The 20,691-nt window shown below is 55.4% G+C and overlaps 1 protein-coding gene across 2 annotated transcripts; it reads left to right on the top strand.

The window, feature by feature from the left end:
• The first annotated feature begins 6,934 nt into the window (after positions 1 to 6,934).
• Positions 6,935 to 20,107, top strand: GABRA4 (gamma-aminobutyric acid type A receptor subunit alpha4). Of its 2 annotated transcripts, none has more exons than XM_038769174.1 (9): positions 6,935 to 7,062; positions 7,295 to 7,401; positions 10,482 to 10,549; positions 11,786 to 11,976; positions 12,101 to 12,183; positions 13,365 to 13,508; positions 14,501 to 14,653; positions 18,373 to 18,632; positions 19,463 to 20,107. In XM_038769174.1, exons 1-9 carry the CDS (start codon positions 6,995 to 6,997, stop codon positions 19,991 to 19,993), a joined length of 1,605 nt encoding a protein of 534 aa, XP_038625102.1. In that variant the 5' UTR covers positions 6,935 to 6,994; the 3' UTR covers positions 19,994 to 20,107. The 2 variants fall into 2 exon arrangements, with proteins under 2 accessions (XP_038625102.1, XP_038625101.1); XM_038769173.1 differs by having other exon boundaries at positions 6,936 to 7,062; positions 11,756 to 11,976.
• Positions 20,108 to 20,691: the final 584 nt, after the last annotated feature.

Consider the following 20,691-nt stretch of genomic DNA (forward strand, 5'->3'; position numbering starts at 1 on the left):
ATCCCATTCCAGTGCTTCCTACTCCCAGTGGAAGAATAGAAGTGTCGCCTAGTGGTTAGAGCACAAGCCTAGGAGTCAGAACGATGGATTCTAATCCTGGCTCTGCCACTTGTCCTCTGTGTGACCTTGGGCAACTCACATCACTTCTCTGTGCCTCGGTTAACTCATCTGTAAAATGGGGGTGAAGACTGTGAGGCCCATGCCGGGAATGGGCTGTGTCCAACCTTATTAGCTTGTGTCTACCCCAGCAGTTAGCACCGTTAACACTGCCCTTTGACAGAGATCTAGTCCTTTGGTACTGAGGGCGGTGACTTCACCGTGGGCTAGTCCCATCACCCCAGGGCCCAGGCTCCAGGCAGAAAGTACGTCTGGCTTGGTTTGGGGGCATTAGTAAGCCTGTGGTCCGACTTGTGCGTGTGTCCATTTTGGAGTCAGCACCCCTTCCCGCAGGGGCCAGGGCAAACGAGTGAAGTAGTGTCAATCTCTCCCAGCCACCTGCACTCCACCCTGCCCTTGCAATGCTGCGATGTCCCTGGTTTGGATGGTGGATTTTTGACTTGCTGCAGTGATTCGATATGTGGCCGTTACATTGCAGGAGGGCTCTTTAGCAGCTGGGCAGTGGTACTCGATAGAGGAAGTCAGGATGGCCACTCCCACAACCAGTCCTCACCACCTATCCACACACACACCAGGAAACTTCTGTTTCAGGGGTCAGTCAGCACCCAGTTCCCACTTGAACTTCGTGAGCATCCCTGAAGCCTTCCAGCTGCAGCCCAGGGATGCGTTCCCCCAAACTAGGCCATGTGGGGTGAACACCACCCATGCAGCAGGTTGGGGGCACGGGGCAAGAGCTATATGAAGCCAGGACGTGGTCCCCACCATAGCCAGTGCCCCATTTGCGGATGAAGAAGCGGAGACTGGAAGCACAACGTAGGGACACCAAAAGCATGAGACTGAGTGAGATCCTGGTTTCCACCCGGATCTGCAGAGCTAAAAAAAGGGCGGAAGTCGTGAGTCGTGAGCTGCCCATGACGCCAGCTCAATGAGCGGTGGTATCGTTTTGCACAAGCCTGTCCGAGTCGGCCTGAACCTAGGGAGAGCTCTGATCTCCAGCTCCCAGAGCCTAGGAAAATGGGTCCCTGAGCCAAATGGTGCTGGAGGAAGGCTGAGGGCTGGAACTGAGGATACCGCTGCCTGTCTGTGCTGGGCAGGGGCCGGACACCGGACCGTCCCCGCGGTGGCACCCCGGACAGCCACCCACTGCCCATGCCACTTGAGCTTGAGCCAACTGGGGCCCTGAGCAGTTTGTCAGACGGGCCTGTTGTTGGGCAGCCAGTGACCCCTGTGTCGAGGTGGCTCTGAGGGAGGGTAAGGGAAGCTCCGGGAAAGCTGCTGAGAATCTCCTGGCTCGTCAGATCAGTTATTCTTGAAGAGAAAAGGACAGAATGTTCCATCTCCACCGTTGCTGTGGAAACCCTGCCAGAAGGCTGAATAGGCTGTAGAATTTTAGGATATTTCCCCTTTGGACAAAAGCAGTGGGGAGACGTGATCGTGGCTGTGAATTACCAACTGGATGACCTCTCTGGCCATGGGGTCGGTGACTTTGAGATTTGGATCGCTTTTCTGCGTGAGAGGGGGGCCCCGGGGAGCAGGTGGTGGCGGTGGGGAAGGGGCTGAAAAACCCTTTCGGAGCAGTCAGGCAACCGGGTGCCACTGGCGGAGACCCAACCGGCTAGTGTGGGCTTCGCCTGTGGAGGCTGCCCTCTTCTCTCCTCATCCCTGCCACCCCCCAACAGTCGTTCCCTCCAAGGAGATGCCTTACCGGAGTCTGGTAGCTTGGCCCTGGGCTCCAACGGAGATCACCCGAGTCCACCAGGCAAGCGCCAGCACCCCTACGAGGCACTCGGTGCCTGGGCATGCTGCCTTTGGCTTGTCTGGGTCTGTTTGCCATTTTCTTGTGCTGTCCCTTTGCTCTGTTTACTAATTTTGATTTTGTTTGACCTTGCCACTAGTGAGTAGCCCCGTGTATGAGTGAGCCCTGTACAAATCCACACAATCCACAATTTCAAACCGCCTACGTGTCACTTGTCACGCCCCCCTCACCGATCACACACCCCACCCACAATCCCATTGTAATTCAGCTACTCATCATGGGCTGCCCCCTTTCCCCCCCCCCACCAGTGTCTCACACAGCACAGCCCTACGTGTCACCTGGAATAATGCTGCTAAGCGCATGCTGACGCCTGCTTTTTGAGCAAGTGTGAGCTGCTTGTCTGGCTTTCAACAGACAGTTACTTTGAGGGAATAGCGTTGGTGAGAAAATAAATCAAATAAATGCACTTAGCATCAGTGTTTGTCATTCAAAGGACGTGTCTCTATATGTTGCCAACTTGTACTTCCCAAGCGCTTAGTACAGTGCTCTGCACACAGTAAGCACTCAATAAATACGATTGATTGATTGAGACTCCGAGGGGCCCTGTTCCCGCAGGGATGGAGGCACGGGAGCTTTCAGCCTGGTCCCTGCTGCCGGATTTCTGCTCCCGATCCTGGCCTGGAGAGGGGGAGTTGGGCGACGGAGGGGGCATTCATTCATTCATTCATTTGTATTTATTGAGCGCTTACTGTGTGCAGAGCACTGTACTAAGCGCTTGGGAAGTACAAGTTGGTAACATATAGAGACTGTCCCTACCCAACAGCGGGCTCACAGTCTAGAAGGAGGAGACAGACAACAAAACAACACGGATTAACACAATAAAATAAATAGAATAGTAAATAGATACAAGAGAATAGTAAATATGTACAAGAAAATAAGATAAGGGGCAGGCAGGAGAGCAGAAGAAGCCCAGAGTTGGGGCTTGTTTTTCTTCCTCTCTAGCTAGTTCTCTGGAGGAATGAGGACACAGCAGCGTCTGGGGTTGGGGAAGGAAAAGGGGAGATGAAGGGGGGGTGGGCAGTGAACCTGTACCTCCTGTTCCCTAGAGGGATGGGAGTGAAGGAGAGAGCAGCCTGGCCCACAGAAAGACTGTCTTTGGTGGGCAAGTGAGCTGGGGGGGGGGCGGGGGGGGGGTACCGCCTCAGCCTGCTGTGGACAGAGCTTGAGCTAGGGTGTGGAGGTTCAGAGATCTGTTCTTCAGAGGGCCAGGACAGGAAGAAGAGGGTTCCAGGTGGGAAGAAGGGCATTCTGAATGTAGGGGGGCTGAAGGTGAGTGGATAAGACTGAGACTAAGGAAACAATCCCAGAACAGACCCAGAGGGTCTCCAAGGGTTGATCATCTCTGTAGGTCCTTGTCCTGTCCTCCAAGGGCTGATCTCCGCCGTGCCCCCCACCCTCCTTCTAGTCGGCTCAGAAGGGTCTTCTATGCTGTCCCCCATCCTGTCTGTCCAGGGCTGGCCTTGTCTGCTTGTATTTGTCCCGTCCACAGTCCAACACTATCATCATCATCAATCGTATTTATTGAGCGCTTACTATGTGCAGAGCACTGTACTAAGCGCTTGGGAAGTACAAATTGGCAACATATAGAGACAGTCCCTACCCAACAGTGGGCTCACAGTCTAAAAGAGGGAGACAGAGAACAAAACCAAACATACTAACAAAATTAAATAAATAGAATAGATATGTACAAGTAAAATAAATAAATAGAGTAATAAATATGTACAAACGTATATACATATATACAGGTGCTGTGGGGAAGGGAAGGAGGTAAGATGGGGGGGATGGAGAGGGGGACGAGGGGGAGAGGAAGGAAGGGGCTCAGTCTGGGAAGGCCTCCTGGAGGAGGTGAGCTCTCAGCAGGGCCTTGAAGGGAGGAAGAGAGGTAGCTTGGCGGATGGGCAGAGGGAGGGCATTCCAGGCCTGGGGGATGACGTGGGCCGGGGGTCGATGGCGGGACAGGCGAGAACGAGGTACGGTGAGGAGATTAGCGGCGGAGGAGTGGGGGGTGCGGGGTGGGCTGTTAGAAGGAGAGAAGGGAGGTGAGGTAGGAGGGGGCGAGGGGATGGACAGCCTTGAAGCCCAGGGTGAGGAGTTTCTGCCTGATGCGCAGATTGCTTGGTAGCCACTGTCTTGATCAGCTTGTCAGGGTATTTTATTAAATAGGGTTTTTTTTTTGACACTTACTGATCCCGGCGAGATGTGAAGATGTTCGTTGGGTGAATCTTCTTGAAGTTAAGAACGAGCACATTCAGTAAAGTATCCAGTTTCCTGTCCGTTAGTCACTGAACTACAAAAACTTTGTCCCAACTTTGAAACATGAGTCTGGTTGCTTTTCCCTCGCATCCTGGAGAACATAGTCCTTAAAAGTCCCCACTCCAACAAGTCTTCTCCAATAGTGTGCACTGCCAAGCACCCAGTACAGGGCTCTACGTCCAGTGGGAAAACAGTCAATATGTAGTGTTGATTGAAAAACTACTATATGCAGAGCACTGAAGCAGCTCGAGAGGCAGCATGACTCAGTGGAAAGAGCCCGGGCTTTGGAGTCAGAGGTCATGGGTTCAAATCCTGCCTCTGCCAATTATCAGTTGTGTGCCCAAAGTCACTTAACTTCCTCCTCCTCCCCATCCCCCTGCCTTACCTCCTTCCCCTCCCCACAGCACCTGTATATATGTACATATGTTTGTACGTATTTATTACTCTTTATTTTATTTGTACATATTTATTCTATTTATTTTATTTTGTTAATATGTTTTGTTGTCTGTCTCCCCCTTCCAGACTGTGAGCCCGCTGTTGGGTAGGGACCGGCTCTATATGTTGCCAACTTGTACTTCCCAAGCGCTTAGTACAGTGCTCTGCACACAGTAAGTGCTCAATAAATACGATCGAATGAACGAACTTCTCTGTGCCTCCGTTACTTCATCTGGAAAAGGGGAATGAAGACTGTGAGTCCCCCGTGGGACAACCTGATCACCTTGTAACCTCCCCAGCGCTTAGAACAGTGCTTTGCACATAGTAAGCGCTTAATAAATGCCATCATTATTATGGTTAAACACTTTGGAGAGTATAACAGAGTTAGCAGGCACGATTCCTGCATTCAAGGAGTTTACAGTCTCGTGGGGGAATGAGACTCTAGAGTAAATTACAGGAAAGAGGAAGTAATAGAGTATAAAGCTAGATCGATGCGTTGCGGGAATGTTGGGAGGATTCAAGAGAAGCAGTGTGGCTCAATGGAAGGAGCACGGGCTTTGGAGTCAGAGGTCATGGGTTCAAATCCCGGCTCCGCCAGCTGTCAGCTGGGTGACTGTGGGCAGGTCACTTCGCTTCTCTGGGCCTCAGGTACCTCATCTGTGAAATGGGGATGAGAACGGTGAGCCCCCCGTGGGACAACCTGATCAGCTTGTAACCTCCCCAGCGCTTAGAACAGTGCTTTGCGCATAGTAAGCGCTTAATAAATGCCATCATTATTATGGTTAAACACTTTGGAGAGTATAACAGAGTTAGCAGGCACGATTCCTGCATTCAAGGAGTTTACAGTCTCGTGGGGGAATGAGACTCTAGAGTAAATTACAGGAAAGAGGAAGTAATAGAGTATAAAGCTAGATCGATGCGTTGCGGGAATGTTGGGAGGATTCAAGAGAAGCAGTGTGGCTCAATGGAAAGAGCACGGGCTTTGGAGTCAGAGGTCATGGGTTCAAATCCCGGCTCCGCCAGCTGTCAGCTGGGTGACTGTGGGCAGGTCACTTCGCTTCTCTGTGCCTCAGGTACCTCATCTGTGAAATGGGGATTCAAACGGTGAGCCCCCCCGTGGGACAACCTGATCACCTTGTAACCTCTCCAGCGCTTAGAACGGTGCTTTGCACATAGTAAGCGCTTAATAAATGCCATCATTATTGTGGTTAAACACTTTGGAGAGTATAACAGAGTTAGTAGGCACGATTCCTGCATTCAAGGAGTTTACGGAATAAATTACAGGAAAGAGGAAGTAATAGAGTATAAAGCTAGATAGATGTGTTCCGGGAATGTTGGGAGGATTCAAGAGAAGCAGTGTGGCTCAGTGGAAAGAGCGCAGGCTTTGGAGTCAGAGGTCATGGGTTCAAATCCCGGCTCCACCAGCTGTCAGCTGGGTGACTGTGGGCAAGTCACTTCACTTCTCTGTGCCTCAGTTCCCTCATCTGTAAAATGGGGATTAAGACTGTGAGCCCCACATGGGACAAGTTGATCACCTTGCAACCTCCCCAGCGCTTAGAACGGTGCTTTGCACATAGTAAGCGCTTAATAAATGCCATCATTATTGTGGTTAAACACTTTGGAGAGTATAACAGAGTTAGTAGGCACGATTCCTGCATTCAAGGAGTTTACAGTCTAGTGGGGGAATGAGACTCTGGAATAAATTACAGGAAAGAGGAAGTAATAGAGTATAAAGCTAGATAGATGCGTTCCGGGAATGTTGGGAGGATTCAAGAGGAGCAGTGTGGCTCAGTGGAAAGAGCGCAGGCTTTGGAGTCAGAGGTCATGGGTTCAAATCCCGGCTCCGCCAGCTGTCAGCTGGGTGACTGTGGGCAAGTCACTTCGCTTCTCTGTGCCTCAGGTACCTCATCTGTGAAATGGGGATGAAAACGGTGAGCCCCCCGTGGGACAACCTCCCCAGCGCTTAGAACGGTGCTTTGCGCGTAGTAAGCGCTTAAGAAATATTATTATTATTAGGTGGTGCGGAGGGGCTGAAGAGTGGCCTCCCCCGGGCCCCGCCTCGGCGGGCCTGCGTCATCTGGTCTCCAATGATGCTCCGAAGCGGCAGTCATTTCCCGGGTGGGCAGCCCCCTCCCCGGCCCCCCCAGGGCGGGGGGCTTCCCGGGGGGCCGGCTGCCCCCGGGGGAGGGGGCGGGATGAGCGGGGCGTCCGCCGGGGCCCCCGTGGTGGGGGGCGGAGACAGCGGCAAGCTCGGGGCCGCCCTCCCGTCCCCTCCCCTCCCCTCCCGTCCCCTCCCGTCCCCTCCCCGCGTGACGGCGGCCGAAGGGGCCCGGAGCCGGGCCGGGGCTCGGGGCAGGATGGCATGGTGCCCACATGGGCCCTGCCGGGAAGGAGCCAGCCATGGCCCTCGCCCTCCTGCTCCTCCTCCGCCTGGCGGGCTGGTGAGTACCGGGGAAGGGGCGGCCGGGCCGGCTCGGCGACCCCCGCCCGCCCTGCTCGCCCCCGGGGCCGGACCCCGGAGCCGGGAGGGCGAGGGACGGGCAGGTGGGGCTCCGGGGGATGCCCGGGGCCGGGGCCGGGTCGTGGGCGGAGGTGCGGGGAGGGGACCGTCCCCGCCCCGCAACCCACCGGGGCTCGGGGCTCGGGGCTCGGGGGGGTCTGTGCTTGGTCCAGTTGGAGCGACCCCCAAAGGGAGGAGAAACTGTGCCCGGAGAATTTCACCCGCATCCTGGACAGTCTGCTGGACGGTTACGATAACAGGCTGCGACCCGGATTTGGGGGTAGGAGCCCCCGCCGCCGCGAGTGTGCGTCCGCCTGTCTGTCCGCCCGCCCGCCCGCCCCGGCTCGCCTGGCCGTCCGGCGGCCGCCTGTCTGCTCTGTCTGTCTGTGGGGAGGCTTCTCGAGGTAGGGCCGCTCTGTTCAACCCACGCGGCCCCGGGAGGTTAATGCGCACAGGCCCGCCCCACCCCGTCGGATCCGGCCTGCCCCCATCACCCCACCCCTTTGGCCCCCGGTGCGCGGCTTCTTCCCCACCGCTCAGGAGGGAGAGGGACCGGGGACCAAGGTAGGAGTCGTCCGATGAGCCCTTCCCGCTCCCCTTCCTCCTGGGAGGATGATCTTCCCGTGCCCCCCTCCCTCGCCGGTCAATCAGTCGCATTTATCGAGTGCTGACTCTGTACTAAGGATTGGGAGAGCACAACAGAATCGGTAAATACGATCCCTGCCCCCCCCGAGGAGCTTACAGTCCGGCGGAGGAGGCAGGCGCGAAAATAAATTGGTAGTAGAAGGAAGCGATAGAGTAAAAAGATAAGTCCCTAAGTGCCGGGGACATAAGTACCCAAATGCTTGGGTGACGCGGAAGTACTGGGGTGGCGGTGGTGGTGAGGGAAATAGAGTGGGGAGGTGAGAGGTGTGATTTCAGAAGCACCTTGAAGATGGGGACAGCGGTGGTCTGGCAGATTGAAGGGGGAAGGTGTTGCAGGCCTAAAGGAGGGAATGAGCAAGGGGTTGGCAGGGGTGAGAGCCAAGAACAATCAATCAATCAATCAATCAATCCATCGTATTTATTGAGCGCCTACTATGTGCAGAGCACTGTACTAAGCGCTTGGGAAGTACAAATTGGCAACACATAGAGACAGTCCCTACCCAACACTGGGCTCACAGTCTAAAAGAACAAGGCACAGTGAAGTAGGTTGACTTGAAAGGAGTGAAGTGTATGAGCTGGGGTGTCGTGGGAGAGAGAGCTGATTGAGTGCCTTAAAGCCCGTGGTCAAGAGTTTCTACTTGTTGCAGAGAGGAAAAATATCAGCTGCAGAAATAGTCTCCATTAAGTACTTTGCGTAGAGCACCGTGCTAAGCACTGGGAAAGAGTGTAAGTACACAGGTGTGGATCAAACACGGACCCTGTCCCTTATGGGGCTTACAGTCTTTGAAGGTAGGTGGGGAGGAGAGGACTGGAGCTGGACACTTTGGAAGCAGTAATAATAATAATTGTGGTAACTTGGACTTCCCAAGCGCTTAGTACAGTGCTCTGCACACAGTAAGCGCTCAATAAATACGATTGATTGATTGATTGGTATTCATTAAGCACTATGTGCCTAGCACCTGGGGTGGTTACAATGCAATGGGTAACCACTGGAGACTTTTGAGGAGTGGGGACGGGTGTTCTAAGCAACATTTCAAGAAGATGATCCAGGCAGTAGACTAGTTTAAACTGAAGGGGAAGAGGCGAGAGTTTGGGAGTCCAGAGAGAAGGCTGATGTAGTAGTCTGACGGTGAGATGGCCAGTGGTTGGACCAGGGTGGTAGCTGTTGGGTTTAGGGGAAGGAGAGGAACCGGGAGATGTTGACAGGAAGAACTGGTGGGATTTATCAGTGGACTAAATGTGAGAGCTGAAAGACAGTGGGGAGTGGAGGATGTCACCAAGGCCCTGGAGTTACCGAAATATCGAAAAGGGGGGGAGGAGGAGAAGGGGGCAATGGGTTTGGGAGGGAAGATGAGAAGTTCAATTTGGGGGCATGTTTTGAGTTTGAGTTGCCGGTGGCAGAGGGATATGGGATTGTGGAGCAGGCGAGAGGTCGGGGCTGGGAAACACCCCCAGAGGGTGTGTTCCCTGATCCACGATTTTGAGCTAGGGCGGAAGACAAAAGGCTGAATTTCTGCTGATTCAGTAAAAGCCATAAAAAAAGATCTGATTCCCCAGAGCCCCGACCGTGTGGCCGACTTTTGCTTCTATTGTAAGTCCAATGGTAGCATCGCCCACTGTTGTGGGGACGTTCCCTCTCCTCTCCCCCCCCCCCAACTCCCCCAATCCCACCACACCGAGAGATTCCGCAGCAAATCTCCTCCTGCTTATTCAGCCCCTCACTTGGCACAGCTGATCAGGGACAGTGGGGACAGGGAGGGACCCTGGGCAGGGATGGGAAGGGACTCTGTGGAATTGCTTTCTGGGTCACCAGTGGGAGGAGAGTTTGCCCCCTCCCCACGGGTCCGGCTCAGTCCCTCGGCTTGTGGCACGGCCTTCAGGGCCACCCTGCTGCCCCTCAGTGTGACTAGACTCTCAAAGACAGCGGGAAACTTTTGTGAAAGTGAGTTTGGGTGGGCAGCGTGCGTGATCCCCCCCATCCAGGGAGATGTATTTTGGGGACTAACCTCCCTCCAGCAAGTATACGTTTCCCCGGGACCCCCAAGAAGCCCGGCAACGACCGCGTCACCCATCAGAGCCTTTCCTCTCACTTCCTCCAGAGGAAAGAGAGATGAAAAGGTTACCATGGCCACGGCTCCTTTCAGAGGAAAAGAATTGGGTCCAGATCCTGGATGCTTTGATGCTGACGAGGCCTGTCAAGTCCTCATCCCTGACCTGGCCCTGGTTTTGGTGGTGGCCTCCCAGCCTCTCTGCTTGCCTCTCTCTTTCTCTTCTCATCCCTTCAACGTTTGAACATTTGTTTGAAACAGGGTCCTGGGTCGGAGCTCCAGGTCAGAGCTCCAGGTCAGGTTTACGGGTCAGGACTCCGGTTCAGGGCTCAGTGTCAGGCTTTTGGGTAAGGGCTCCGGGTCAGGCCTCTGGATCAGGGTTTTGGTTCAGGCGTCTGGGTTAAGGCTGTGGTTCAGGGTTCCGGGGCTCCAGGCCAACCACCCCTCTTGCTTTTATCCCAAGTAGATGTTCGTAATCCATTCCTCCGTGAGAGGAATCGCCCTTGTAAACGTGCATTTTTCCCCAAAAAGCAACTCCATGGCCTTATGTTAGCAGTAATGTTGACCAACGATTGGTCCGCAGACTCTCTGTTTCCCATGCAGTCTTCCCCTAGTCACCCTGACAGTCAACTGTTTTTCTCTCTTCTCTCGATTGCCCGTCTGCTAGGTCCCGTCACGGAAGTCCAAACAGACATCTACGTCACGAGCTTCGGGCCCGTGTCTGATGTAGACATGGTATGTGAATGTTTCTGGTGCTCTGGAAGGCATCACCCGGGTGGGTCTGGTGCAGGGGGCCAGAAAATGGGCAGGCACGGGCACTGAGGGGGCACACTGGGGCGACCGGCCTCTCCCTTTCACACTCATGTCACGGGAGGTTTGGGAAGTGTGTGTCCCTGGATTCTTTGCTGCCTCTCCCCATCTCCCCTCTCCAAGGCATCCACTTGCCCTGAGTCCACTCCCCCAGCACAATACTTAGGGCTTATCTCTGTTTCCCACTTTCTCTCTGGGAGGAGATTTCAATAGGTGAAATTGGTCCTTGCTCTAAATCTTCCCCCATCCCCACCCCCGACTCCATTTTCTTCCTCCCTGTTCCATCCCACCCTACTTCTCCCCTCACCACTCTGACCCACTGCCCCATCTTGCCCTTTCTTCTCACCTTGCCCCTACCTGCCCCAACCCATCATTCCCCTCCCCCTTTCCCCCCCGCCCCCCCTCCCCATCAGTCGAGCTGCGGCCATGGACCGTTTAGGCAATCTTGGGTTTGTGTCAGAGTTTGTCCGGTGGCCCTAGGCCTGCCCGGTACTCTTGGGCCTGCCCTGTGCCTTAGGCCAGCCCAGCAGGTCAGGGCTTTTAGCAGTGGTGTGCTAAACTGGAAGCTCCCTGAGGTTGGGGGTGTTGCCACTTGTCTCTACTGAACTCTCCCAAGCAATTGGTAGAGGACTCGTGTGCATAACAAGTGCTCAATGAATACAAGTGATGGACAGTGGTGGCAGCAGTGCTATTTCCTGAGCAATCATTGGCGGAATGGCACTGTCCTCGACACGCTTCGGAGAGAAACACAGAAGCAGGAGCCACGCTCCCTGCCCGTCGTGCTTGTGTTGCGGAAGTGCCCCCGCAGGATGGATGTCCCAGCTCACTTCCCGGCCACCTCTGGCCCCTCAGAGGACTGTCATTGGCACCTGTCACTGCTTTGAGTTGCGCCGCGTCTTGGTCCAGGTTAGGCAGGGAGGATGATTTCTGGCTTTCTGCCACATTATGAGATCTGAGTCACCGTTCCTGAATGATGAAACAGAATGGCGACTGATCTCCCGGCCGAATGCAGGGGACCGTGGTCCCTTGGGCTCCCGCCCCCCTCCCCACCCCGCCACCCACGAACCAGGTAGGGTCCGCTGGCCGGCTGGACCAGCCAGTGAGCGGCAGCCCTGTGGTCCCTCCCTGCAGGAGTACACCATGGACGTGTTCTTCCGGCAGACGTGGGTGGACCCGCGGCTCAGGTACGACGGCCCAGTCGAGATCCTGCGGCTCAACAACCTCATGGTGACCAAAGTGTGGACCCCCGACACCTTCTTCCGCAATGGCAAGAAATCCGTCTCGCACAACATGACGGCCCCCAACAAGCTGTTCCGGATCATGCGCAATGGCACTGTCCTGTACACCATGCGGTGAGTGGACCCTCGGACACTCTCCTCATGGGGGGTAGGCGGGGTGCTGACGGGGGCCAGGTCCCGAGCGACACCAACGGTCTTGTCCCCGGCTCCCGCCGGGCATGGCGTGTCTCCATTCCAGGCTCACCATCAGTGCCGAGTGCCCCATGAGACTGGTGGACTTCCCCATGGATGGCCACGCGTGCCCCCTGAAGTTTGGGAGCTGTAAGTCACGGCCCCACCTTGGCCCGCAGAAGGAAAGCCGGTTAGGTTAGTTGGGTTAAGTTAGTTTAGAGAAGCAGCATGGCATAGTGAATAGATCACAGGCCCTGGAGTCAGAAAGGTCATGGGTTATAATCCAGATCTGCCATTTGTCTGCTGTATGACCTTAGGCAAGTGCTTAACTTCTCTGTGCCTCAGTTATCTCATCTGTAAAATGGGGATAGAGACTGAGAGCCCCACTAGGGACAGGGACTGTGTCCAACCCAATTTGCTTGTTTCCACCCCAGCGCCTAATACAGTGCCTGGCACATAATAAGTGCTTAACAAATTCCGCAATTCTTACTATTATTGTTGTTATTAGGTTAGGTTAGGTGCTGAGACCTCTGGGCTGTTTGGTTTTGTATTACCGCTTTGGCTTGAGACTATTTTGTTCATTATCATGATGGTTTAAGTTGCCATGGAGACGGTTTGGGTCCAGGATGTGTCAAGTGGCTCCACAGCTTGTTCTTCGGTGACTGGGGTGAAGCGTCCAGGAGGTGTGTCCTAGGGAGCCTCTAGCTGGGCTCTACTCTCCTAAGTCCTGCAGTTTTCCTTAGGAAATGATGCTGGGATGGCAGAACTGATCACCTTCTGTCTGCAGAGTGCTGTGCCAGGTGCCTGCTGAATGCAGAGCCCTGTGCTGGGCCCCTGCTGCGTGCAGATTGCTATGCCAGGTGTCTGCTGGGGGCAAAACTCTATGCCAGCTTCCTGCTGTGGGCAGAGCACTATCCTCAATCCCTGCTGGGTGTGGAGTCCTTTGCTGCACGATTTGATAAGTGCAATAAAATCAATCAGTCAGTGGTATTTATTTCAGCACTTACTATGTTCAGAACATTGTACTAAGCACTCAGGAGAGTACAAAGCCCTTGGGAGCATAAAAGGCAGTCCCTGCTCTCAAAGAACGTATAGTTTGTAGAGACAGGCAGACAGACTATCGGCACACAATCAGAACAAAATAGAACACGTAGATACCCCTATGAACAATGAAGGAAGGGAAGGCAGGAATTAAAATGTAAAAGGGAGAGGGAAGATTCTTGGCATGGGTGCTCAGGGTGGTCAGTGGGACAGTTTGACCAAGAGTGGGGACAGCGGGAGTTGGTCCCCGGGAGGAGGGGCGTATGCGCTAACCTTCCTGTGCTGTTCAGATGCGTACCCAAAGACCGAGGTGGTCTACGCTTGGACGAAGGGGCCCGAGAAGTCGGTGGAAGTCCCCAAGGAGTCTTCCAGTCTGGTCCAGTATGACCTGGTTGGGCAGACTGTGTCCAGCGAGACTGTGAAGTCCATTACTGGTGAGCGCTTGTGGGTTGGAATTCAGGGAGGTAACAAGGGTGCCAGCCAGCCCCAGGGTGGGGTATCGGCCTAGAAACCTGGTTTAGGACTTCCACGACCTCAACAGACCCTCCCTGGTCTCCCAAAGCCAGGTGATGGGTGGGGAGCAAAGGAGAAGGAGCTGGGGAGTGAGGCATGCCTCACACTCTTTCCAACCCGGAGACTTGGCCTGAGAGCACTTTTCCAGCCTCTGCCTATGCCTCGCAGAGTGATGGAAATTTGATCATTTTCTTTTCTTTTCTTTCTGGTATTCTCCACTTAGGGCAGAATAACCTAGCGTGCACATACGCACACACACACATGTGTGTAGCATTTCACACCGTGTGTAGTAGTCAGGTCAGAGAGCCTTATTCCTAACTCTCAGGCCCCCACCCCATCCCACATACAGATTCTTGGAAATTCCTCTCTCATCCTGTGACTGTAGTGTCAAACCCCTCAGGTTTGTAAATTCTCCAGCCCTGACAAATAACCAAATACTACTAGATGCGGAGGTGGCTCGAAGGAGCTGTGCAGTGGCCCACCAGCATGCCAGTTTGCTCACAGCCTAATGCTTCTTCTCCAACACCAGATTCCTCTCGGGACAATCCTTTCTTCAACTGGGTGGGGACTGAGCTTTTGTTCTTGCAGCCTCACACTCCAATGCTTGGTTTGGTTTGGTTGGGAGGACACAGCTTGGGACCACTCTCTCTCTGAATGGGAGACGGGCCAGGCTGGGAGGAGAAGTGGGAGGAGAATGGAGATCAGAAGGGCTGGGTTGGGAGCAGGAGGGGCCGGATATAGGGGTCTGGGTGGGACGGGAAGTGTACGGGGACTGGGTTGGGGGTGAGAGATGGGTGGGGTGACACGGCGGGCTGAGGGGCTGGGGCGGGGAGGCCGGGTTGTGGGGGGCCGAGGCAGGGAGACCAGAGCCACGGAACCACAACTGCACATTCCCCCGGTGTGTGTCTGGCAGGTGAATACGTTGTCATGACAGTTTTCTTCCACCTGCGACGGAAGATGGGCTACTTCATGATTCAGACATACATTCCCTGCATCATGACTGTGATCCTGTCTCAAGTTTCCTTCTGGATCAATAAGGAGTCAGTTCCAGCCCGCACCGTGTTTGGTAATTAGTGTTTCTTTCTGGGCACCATCCCCGGGCTGCCCCGCCTGACGGTCAGCCGGACTGGCCCCCCAGGCTGCTTTGCTGCCCGCTGTGGGGCTGACTCTGGGAGGGATAGGGCCGATGGGTGCTCTAGCCTTCCAAGGGTCCTCCGGGGGTGGGAAAAGACATCCTGGCAGGTGCAAGCCATCTCCCGGCCAGCGACGGACCCTCACTGCAGTCTTGTGTCTGGGAGGTGGGCAGACGGGCTCTGGGAGAGGGACTGTGCAGGTGAGAGATCACGCGGGCAGCACGGGGTTGGCATTCTGGGCCTCCCTGCTGCCGGGACCAATCGCAGTAATGCCTGCCTGCCTGTCCACCCTTCCGTCCCTCCGCCCATGTGCCCAACACAGTGAAGTTCTCCAAGAGCCAACTAGGACCAAGACAAGAGAGCTGAACCCAGTCCAAAAAAACCAAAGGGACATGTGGGTGAGGGAAGGAGTGACCTGGAGGGTGCTGATGCAGGCCTGGTCGGTGGGGTCCCAGGAGCCTGGTCAGTGGGGTCCCAGGAGCCTGGTCAGTGGGGTCCCAGGAGCCTGGTCAGTGGGGTCCTGGGAACTTGGTCAGTGGAGTCCCAGGGACCTGGTCCATGGGGTCCCGAGAGCCTTGTCTATGGGACCCCACCACCCTGGCCAGTTGGGGCTAAGACGGCCCATTTTTCTTTGGTAGCAGAGCCCAGGCCAAATTAATCAGAGAGCTAACTTAGCTTTCTCCTCCAGGCTCCTCATGGAGTCAACAGAATTTCCAGAACTTCCCAGATAATAGCAAGAGAGCTTGTCGACCCCATCAGCTTCCCAGATTCACCTGCCTGGCTGACTTTCCGGGATCCGGGGAGAGCTGGGGGGAGCTGGGAGGAAGGAGGCAGCTTGAAGCTTGGCCCAGCTACCGGCTCCACCCTGGCTTCCCCACGGTGGGGGAAGGAGGAGAAAGATGAGGAGAAGAGGAGGAGGAGAAGGAAACAAAGGCAAAAACAAAGGTGGGGGAAGAGTTTTAACAGAAGGATTTTAGGGAGGGAAACAGTGGCACAATCACCCACCTAAGTGACAGAGACCGAAATCCCGTCAGTCAATCTCATCCATGTGACCAGGCCAGAGGGGGCATTTGAGATTGCAGGGGTTGGGGGGTCGGGGCGGGGTGGAGGCGTGTTGCTAGAAAACACTGTCGGAACTCATGAGGACTTCATCACACCTGGATCTTAATTAAAACACTGCCCCTTCTAATGAGATTTCATCTCTGCTTTCAGCTTAGAGGCTCAGTTGCTAAAATGGTGCGTCCTTAATTAACAGATCTGTGGTGTGGCGAGTCACTTTCCTGAACAGGAAAAGCTTTCCTTTCCTCCGATAGGCCTTGCGCTGGGCATGTGCTGGGGAGCAGGCCAGGGTCAGTGCAGGAAGCTTGGGGGACCGCAGCGGGAGCCCCAACCGGGCCCTGAACATTCACTGTTCAAGGACGGGTGACTTCTGCCCAAACGGGGGACTGTGCCATACAGATCTGGGATGCTGAGCTTCTAACTGCCCAGCTCATGGTGGAGACAGATCCAAGAGGCTGAGCTTCTAAATGCCCACCTCCCGGTGTAGACGGGTGCTGAGCGGCTGAGCCTCTAACTCAGTGCTGTATGGCCCAGTGGAAAGAGCACGGGCTTTAGAGTCAGAGGTCATGGGTTCAAATCCCTGCTCCACCAACTGTCAGCTGTGTGACTTTGGGCAAGTCACTTAACTTCTCTGGGCCTCAGTTCCCTCATCTGTAAAATGGGGATTAATAATAATAATAATGGCATTTTTTAAGCGCTTACTATGTGCAAAGCACTGTTCTAAGCGCTGGGGAGGTTACAAGGTGATCAGGTGTCCCACATGGGGCTCACAGTCTTCATCCCCATTTTACAGATGAGGTCTGTGAGCCCCCCTTGGGACAACCTGATTACCTTGTAACCTCCCCAGCGCTTAGAACAGTGCTTTGCACACAGTAAGCACTTAACAAACACCATCATTTTTATTATCATTACCCACCCGCAGTATAGGCAGAGGCTGAACCTCCAACTGCCCAGCTCCTGGTGTAGATAGAGGCTGGGACGTCGTGTAATATAATAATAATGATCGTGGCATTTGACTGCTTATTTTGTGCCAGACACTGTGCTAAGCATTGAGGTAGTTACAAGATCATCAGAACAGCAGCTCTGACCTACCTGAGGCTCACAGTCTAAGAGGGAGGGATAACAAATATTGAATCCCCATTTTGCAGAAGAAGAAACTGAGGTACAAAGAAGTTGGGTGATTTACCCAAGGTCACCCAGTAGGCAGGGGGTGGAGCTGAGCGTAGAACCTAGGTTTCTTGACTCTCAGGCCTGTGCTCTTTTCATTAGGCCATGTTTCTCCTGTATAATTAGGGAAGCAGCATGGCTTAGGGAAAAGAGTACTTGGAAGTCAGAGTACCTGAGTTCTAATCCTGCCTCCACCACTTACCTGCCTGGTGACCTTGGCAAGTCACTTTAACTTCTCTGGGCTTCAGTTTCTTCATCTGCAAAATGGGGATTCCATACCTGTTCTCCCTCTTACTTGGACTATGAGCCCCATGTGAGACCTGATGATCTCATATCTAACACAGTGCTTGGCACATAGTAGGTGCTTAACAGATATATAATTATTATTTGTATTATAATTCCGTGGTTTTTATATGGGACTGTAATTCTCAAAGGCCTCCCACATTATTTATCTCATTTCTGCCCTCACAACAATCCTGTGACATAGGTAGAAAGGCAGGTAATTTTATTATTCCCATTTTGCAGATGAGGAAACTGAGATACAGAGAGTTTAAATGACTTGCCCTCGGTCACACAGCAGGCTCGGAGGGTGGGGTGTGTGTGTGTGGCAGAGGTACTGCAGAAGCACTGGCTGCGGCAGCGGCCGGGAATTAGCTAAAACCTAATGGGTGTCCAGGGCCTGGAGGGGCTATTTCTTCCCAGGAGTGTGGGCAGGGGCGATTTTCAGACCTGTCAGGACCTCAGCGGGCAAGAGTTAAACCCTCTACACTTCATCGCGGCCTGCACTGGGCTAGGCAACCCACAAAGCCAGTGAACGCAGCTGATCCCAGACTGCAGGCAACCCAGCAGGGATGTCTCTGTCCACGCATGAATCCTGTGTGCACATCGCCGATCTGCACGTGAACGATAAGAACACGTCACCAGGGCCGGTGTTGCTGTTGGTGCCAGTGGGGTTGCCACTGTTGGTGCCACTGGTGTGTGTGTGGTGGTAAGGCACCGAATCAAGCAGTTGGCAATATTCCCGGGGCTGGGGTCTAGCTGTTGAGCATTCTGCCAGCAGCTGAAACCACATGGCTCAGTACTTCTTTGACCTGAGAACGCCGTGAATTTGTCCAGAGCTGCCCTTTCCCCAAAGGGCTTTCCCTTTACTGACCTCCCTGCACCCTCCCAACATTTCCACGACGAGGTAGCGAGAGGCAGGCAGGGATGACGATTCCCAGGCTCCAGATGGGGTGGCATCGAGGCCCAGGGAAGGTCAATGACCATCTGAGGCCCATAGCAGGCTGGAGGCAGAGGGAGGACTTGGACGTGGGTCCTCTGTGCCTCTGACCCGGGGCCGGTGCTGGTGGCTGAGGCCAGGGCCCGTTTTCGTCTCGGCACACCGGCCCTGCCCGGGCCTGAGAACCACTGTGGCTCCACACCGCAGGAATCACCACGGTCCTGACCATGACGACCCTGAGCATCAGCGCCCGCCACTCCCTCCCCAAAGTGTCCTATGCCACCGCCATGGATTGGTTCATCGCCGTCTGCTTCGCCTTCGTCTTCTCCGCCCTTATCGAGTTTGCCGCCGTCAACTACTTCACCAACATCCAAATGGAAAAGGCCAAGAGGAAGCCACCCAAGCCACGCCCAGAGCCGCCTGCCCACCCTGGCCAGCTAGACAAGGACCTGGAGGGGCCAGTCCAGGTAGCTCAACCATACACTCAGCTCATTCACCTCTCTCTACTGGGCCACCACTGCATGGAGCGGCTTGTCTGGGGTGGCTATTAGTCATGAATTAATGGCACTTATTGGGTGCTCACTATGAACTAAATGCTGAAGAGACTATAGCCCAGTTGGTAGACAGGATCCTGCCCTCAAGGAGCTTACATTCTAGTTGCTGCTGTGGGCAGAGCACTGTATTGGGTGCTTACTGAGTGCAGGATGTGGTAGCAAGCCCCTAATGCGTGCAGGGTGCTGGGCTGTGTGCCAGTGCTATAGGCTGGGAGCTGTCCTGAGCGCCTTCCACGTGCAGCCAGCTGTACTGGGCGCTAGGGCTGGAGGCAGAAGAAAAGAGGACCCATTCCCTACCTGTGAGTTTACCGGGGAGACGCAAGACCAGACCCAAGGATGAAAATTCAACAGGTGGAAGAGTGCCGGGGAGGTGGGGGCAGGAGGAGGAAGTTTCGGGGGGGGGGAGACTGGAGGGAAGGAGGGGGCCGGGTCCCATGACTCCGCACGAGCAGCACATGATTCATTCATTCATTCAATGGTATTTTTTGAGTGCTTACTGTGCACAGAGCACTGTACTAAGCACTTGGGAAGTACAGTTCAGCAACAAAGAGAGACAATCCCTGCCCACAACGGGCTCACAGTCTAGAACGGGGGGGGACAGACAACAAACCAATTAAACAGGCATCAGTATGATGAAGTGTGGCCGGTCCGAGCCCCGCAATCCCGGGGCCTGGGGTGGCTGGAAGTGTGTCCCACTGCCACCGGGTTTACCAGGCTCACTGACCCCGCATTCCTCTTTGCAGAGTCCAGAGCCTGGCTCCAACGTGAGGAAGCGCACCAACGTCCCGGGGCCACCCGACACGGACGCCAGCAGCCGGCCGGAGCAGGGGACCCGTTCTCCCCTGGCCACTCCGAGCCCCGTGGCCCTCCCAGCTGCCCGCGCTTGCCCGGCCTCCAGCCCGAACCCCTTCAGTCGCCTACAGGTGGCCGAGACGCTGTCTGCCGCCCGAGCACTGACCCCCACCATCCCCCGCACACCCAACCGTGCTGGCCCCGCACCCTGCTCCCCTCCCGCTGGCTCTCCGGCCATGGTCCGCACCCCTCCCGCTCGGTCTCCGGCCACCACCCCTGCACCGGCCGCCTCTGGCCAGCCCCCAGCCAGCACCCCAGGCCCCACACCTACCCCTGCCCCCCCGCCTCCTGGCTCTGGCACCAGCAAGATCGACAAGTATGCCCGCATTCTGTTCCCTGTGGCATTTGGTGCCTTTAACATGGTCTACTGGGTAGTCTACCTGTCCAAGGACACCGTAGAGAGGGCTGAGGGCACACTGTAGCAGCCCAGGCGGGGCAGGCCTGGACCCCCAAGCGGGGCAGGCCAAGGCCCCTGAGTGGGGCAGGCTGGGTCCCCTCAGGGGCCCCGCTGGGAGAGGGATCGCGACCCTGCCTGGTAGCGGCACGGGGGAAGCGGTTCCACTCAATATCTCCATCTGGAAGAGCCTGGCTCACTGCCAGGGGATGGACTGATGGACGGACTTGGAAGGGTGGAGATGCAGCGCTCCCTCGTCAGGGTATGGAGTTGATATCGAGGGGCAGGACCTGGCCAGGGGCGCCCAAGGCCCCTGAGCCCTGCTGGCCTCCCCGGCAAGAGCTGGGGAAGGCACAGGAGCGGAGGCTGGAGTGGGCACCATAGCAGATGCTGTGGCAGGCACAGGCATTCCAAAGACCTCCTAGGACCCCAGACACCGGTGTGTCTCGGCTGCACAGGGATGGGAAAGGATAGATGGCGGGCAGTGTAGGGGGATAATGGTTTGCAGGGCCTCGGAAGAGTTCAGGAATGTGGCCCTGGCGCCATCCTGCTCAGAGCACCCCCAGCCCTCACCCCAGCTGGAGTCGATCGGGACCAGGCAGGGGGCACCTCCCAGCTGGGGAGGGCTGGAAGATGGGGTCTTCAGGTGGGGGGTCTCCGATCAGCTCCTTCATCTGCCCTCCACGTGCCCAAGGCCCTCTGGATGCTAAGCCCTTTGCCGGTCAC

The sequence above is a fragment of the Tachyglossus aculeatus genome, chromosome X5, assembly GCF_015852505.1.
Source record: "Tachyglossus aculeatus isolate mTacAcu1 chromosome X5, mTacAcu1.pri, whole genome shotgun sequence".
NCBI lineage: Eukaryota > Metazoa > Chordata > Mammalia > Monotremata > Tachyglossidae > Tachyglossus > Tachyglossus aculeatus.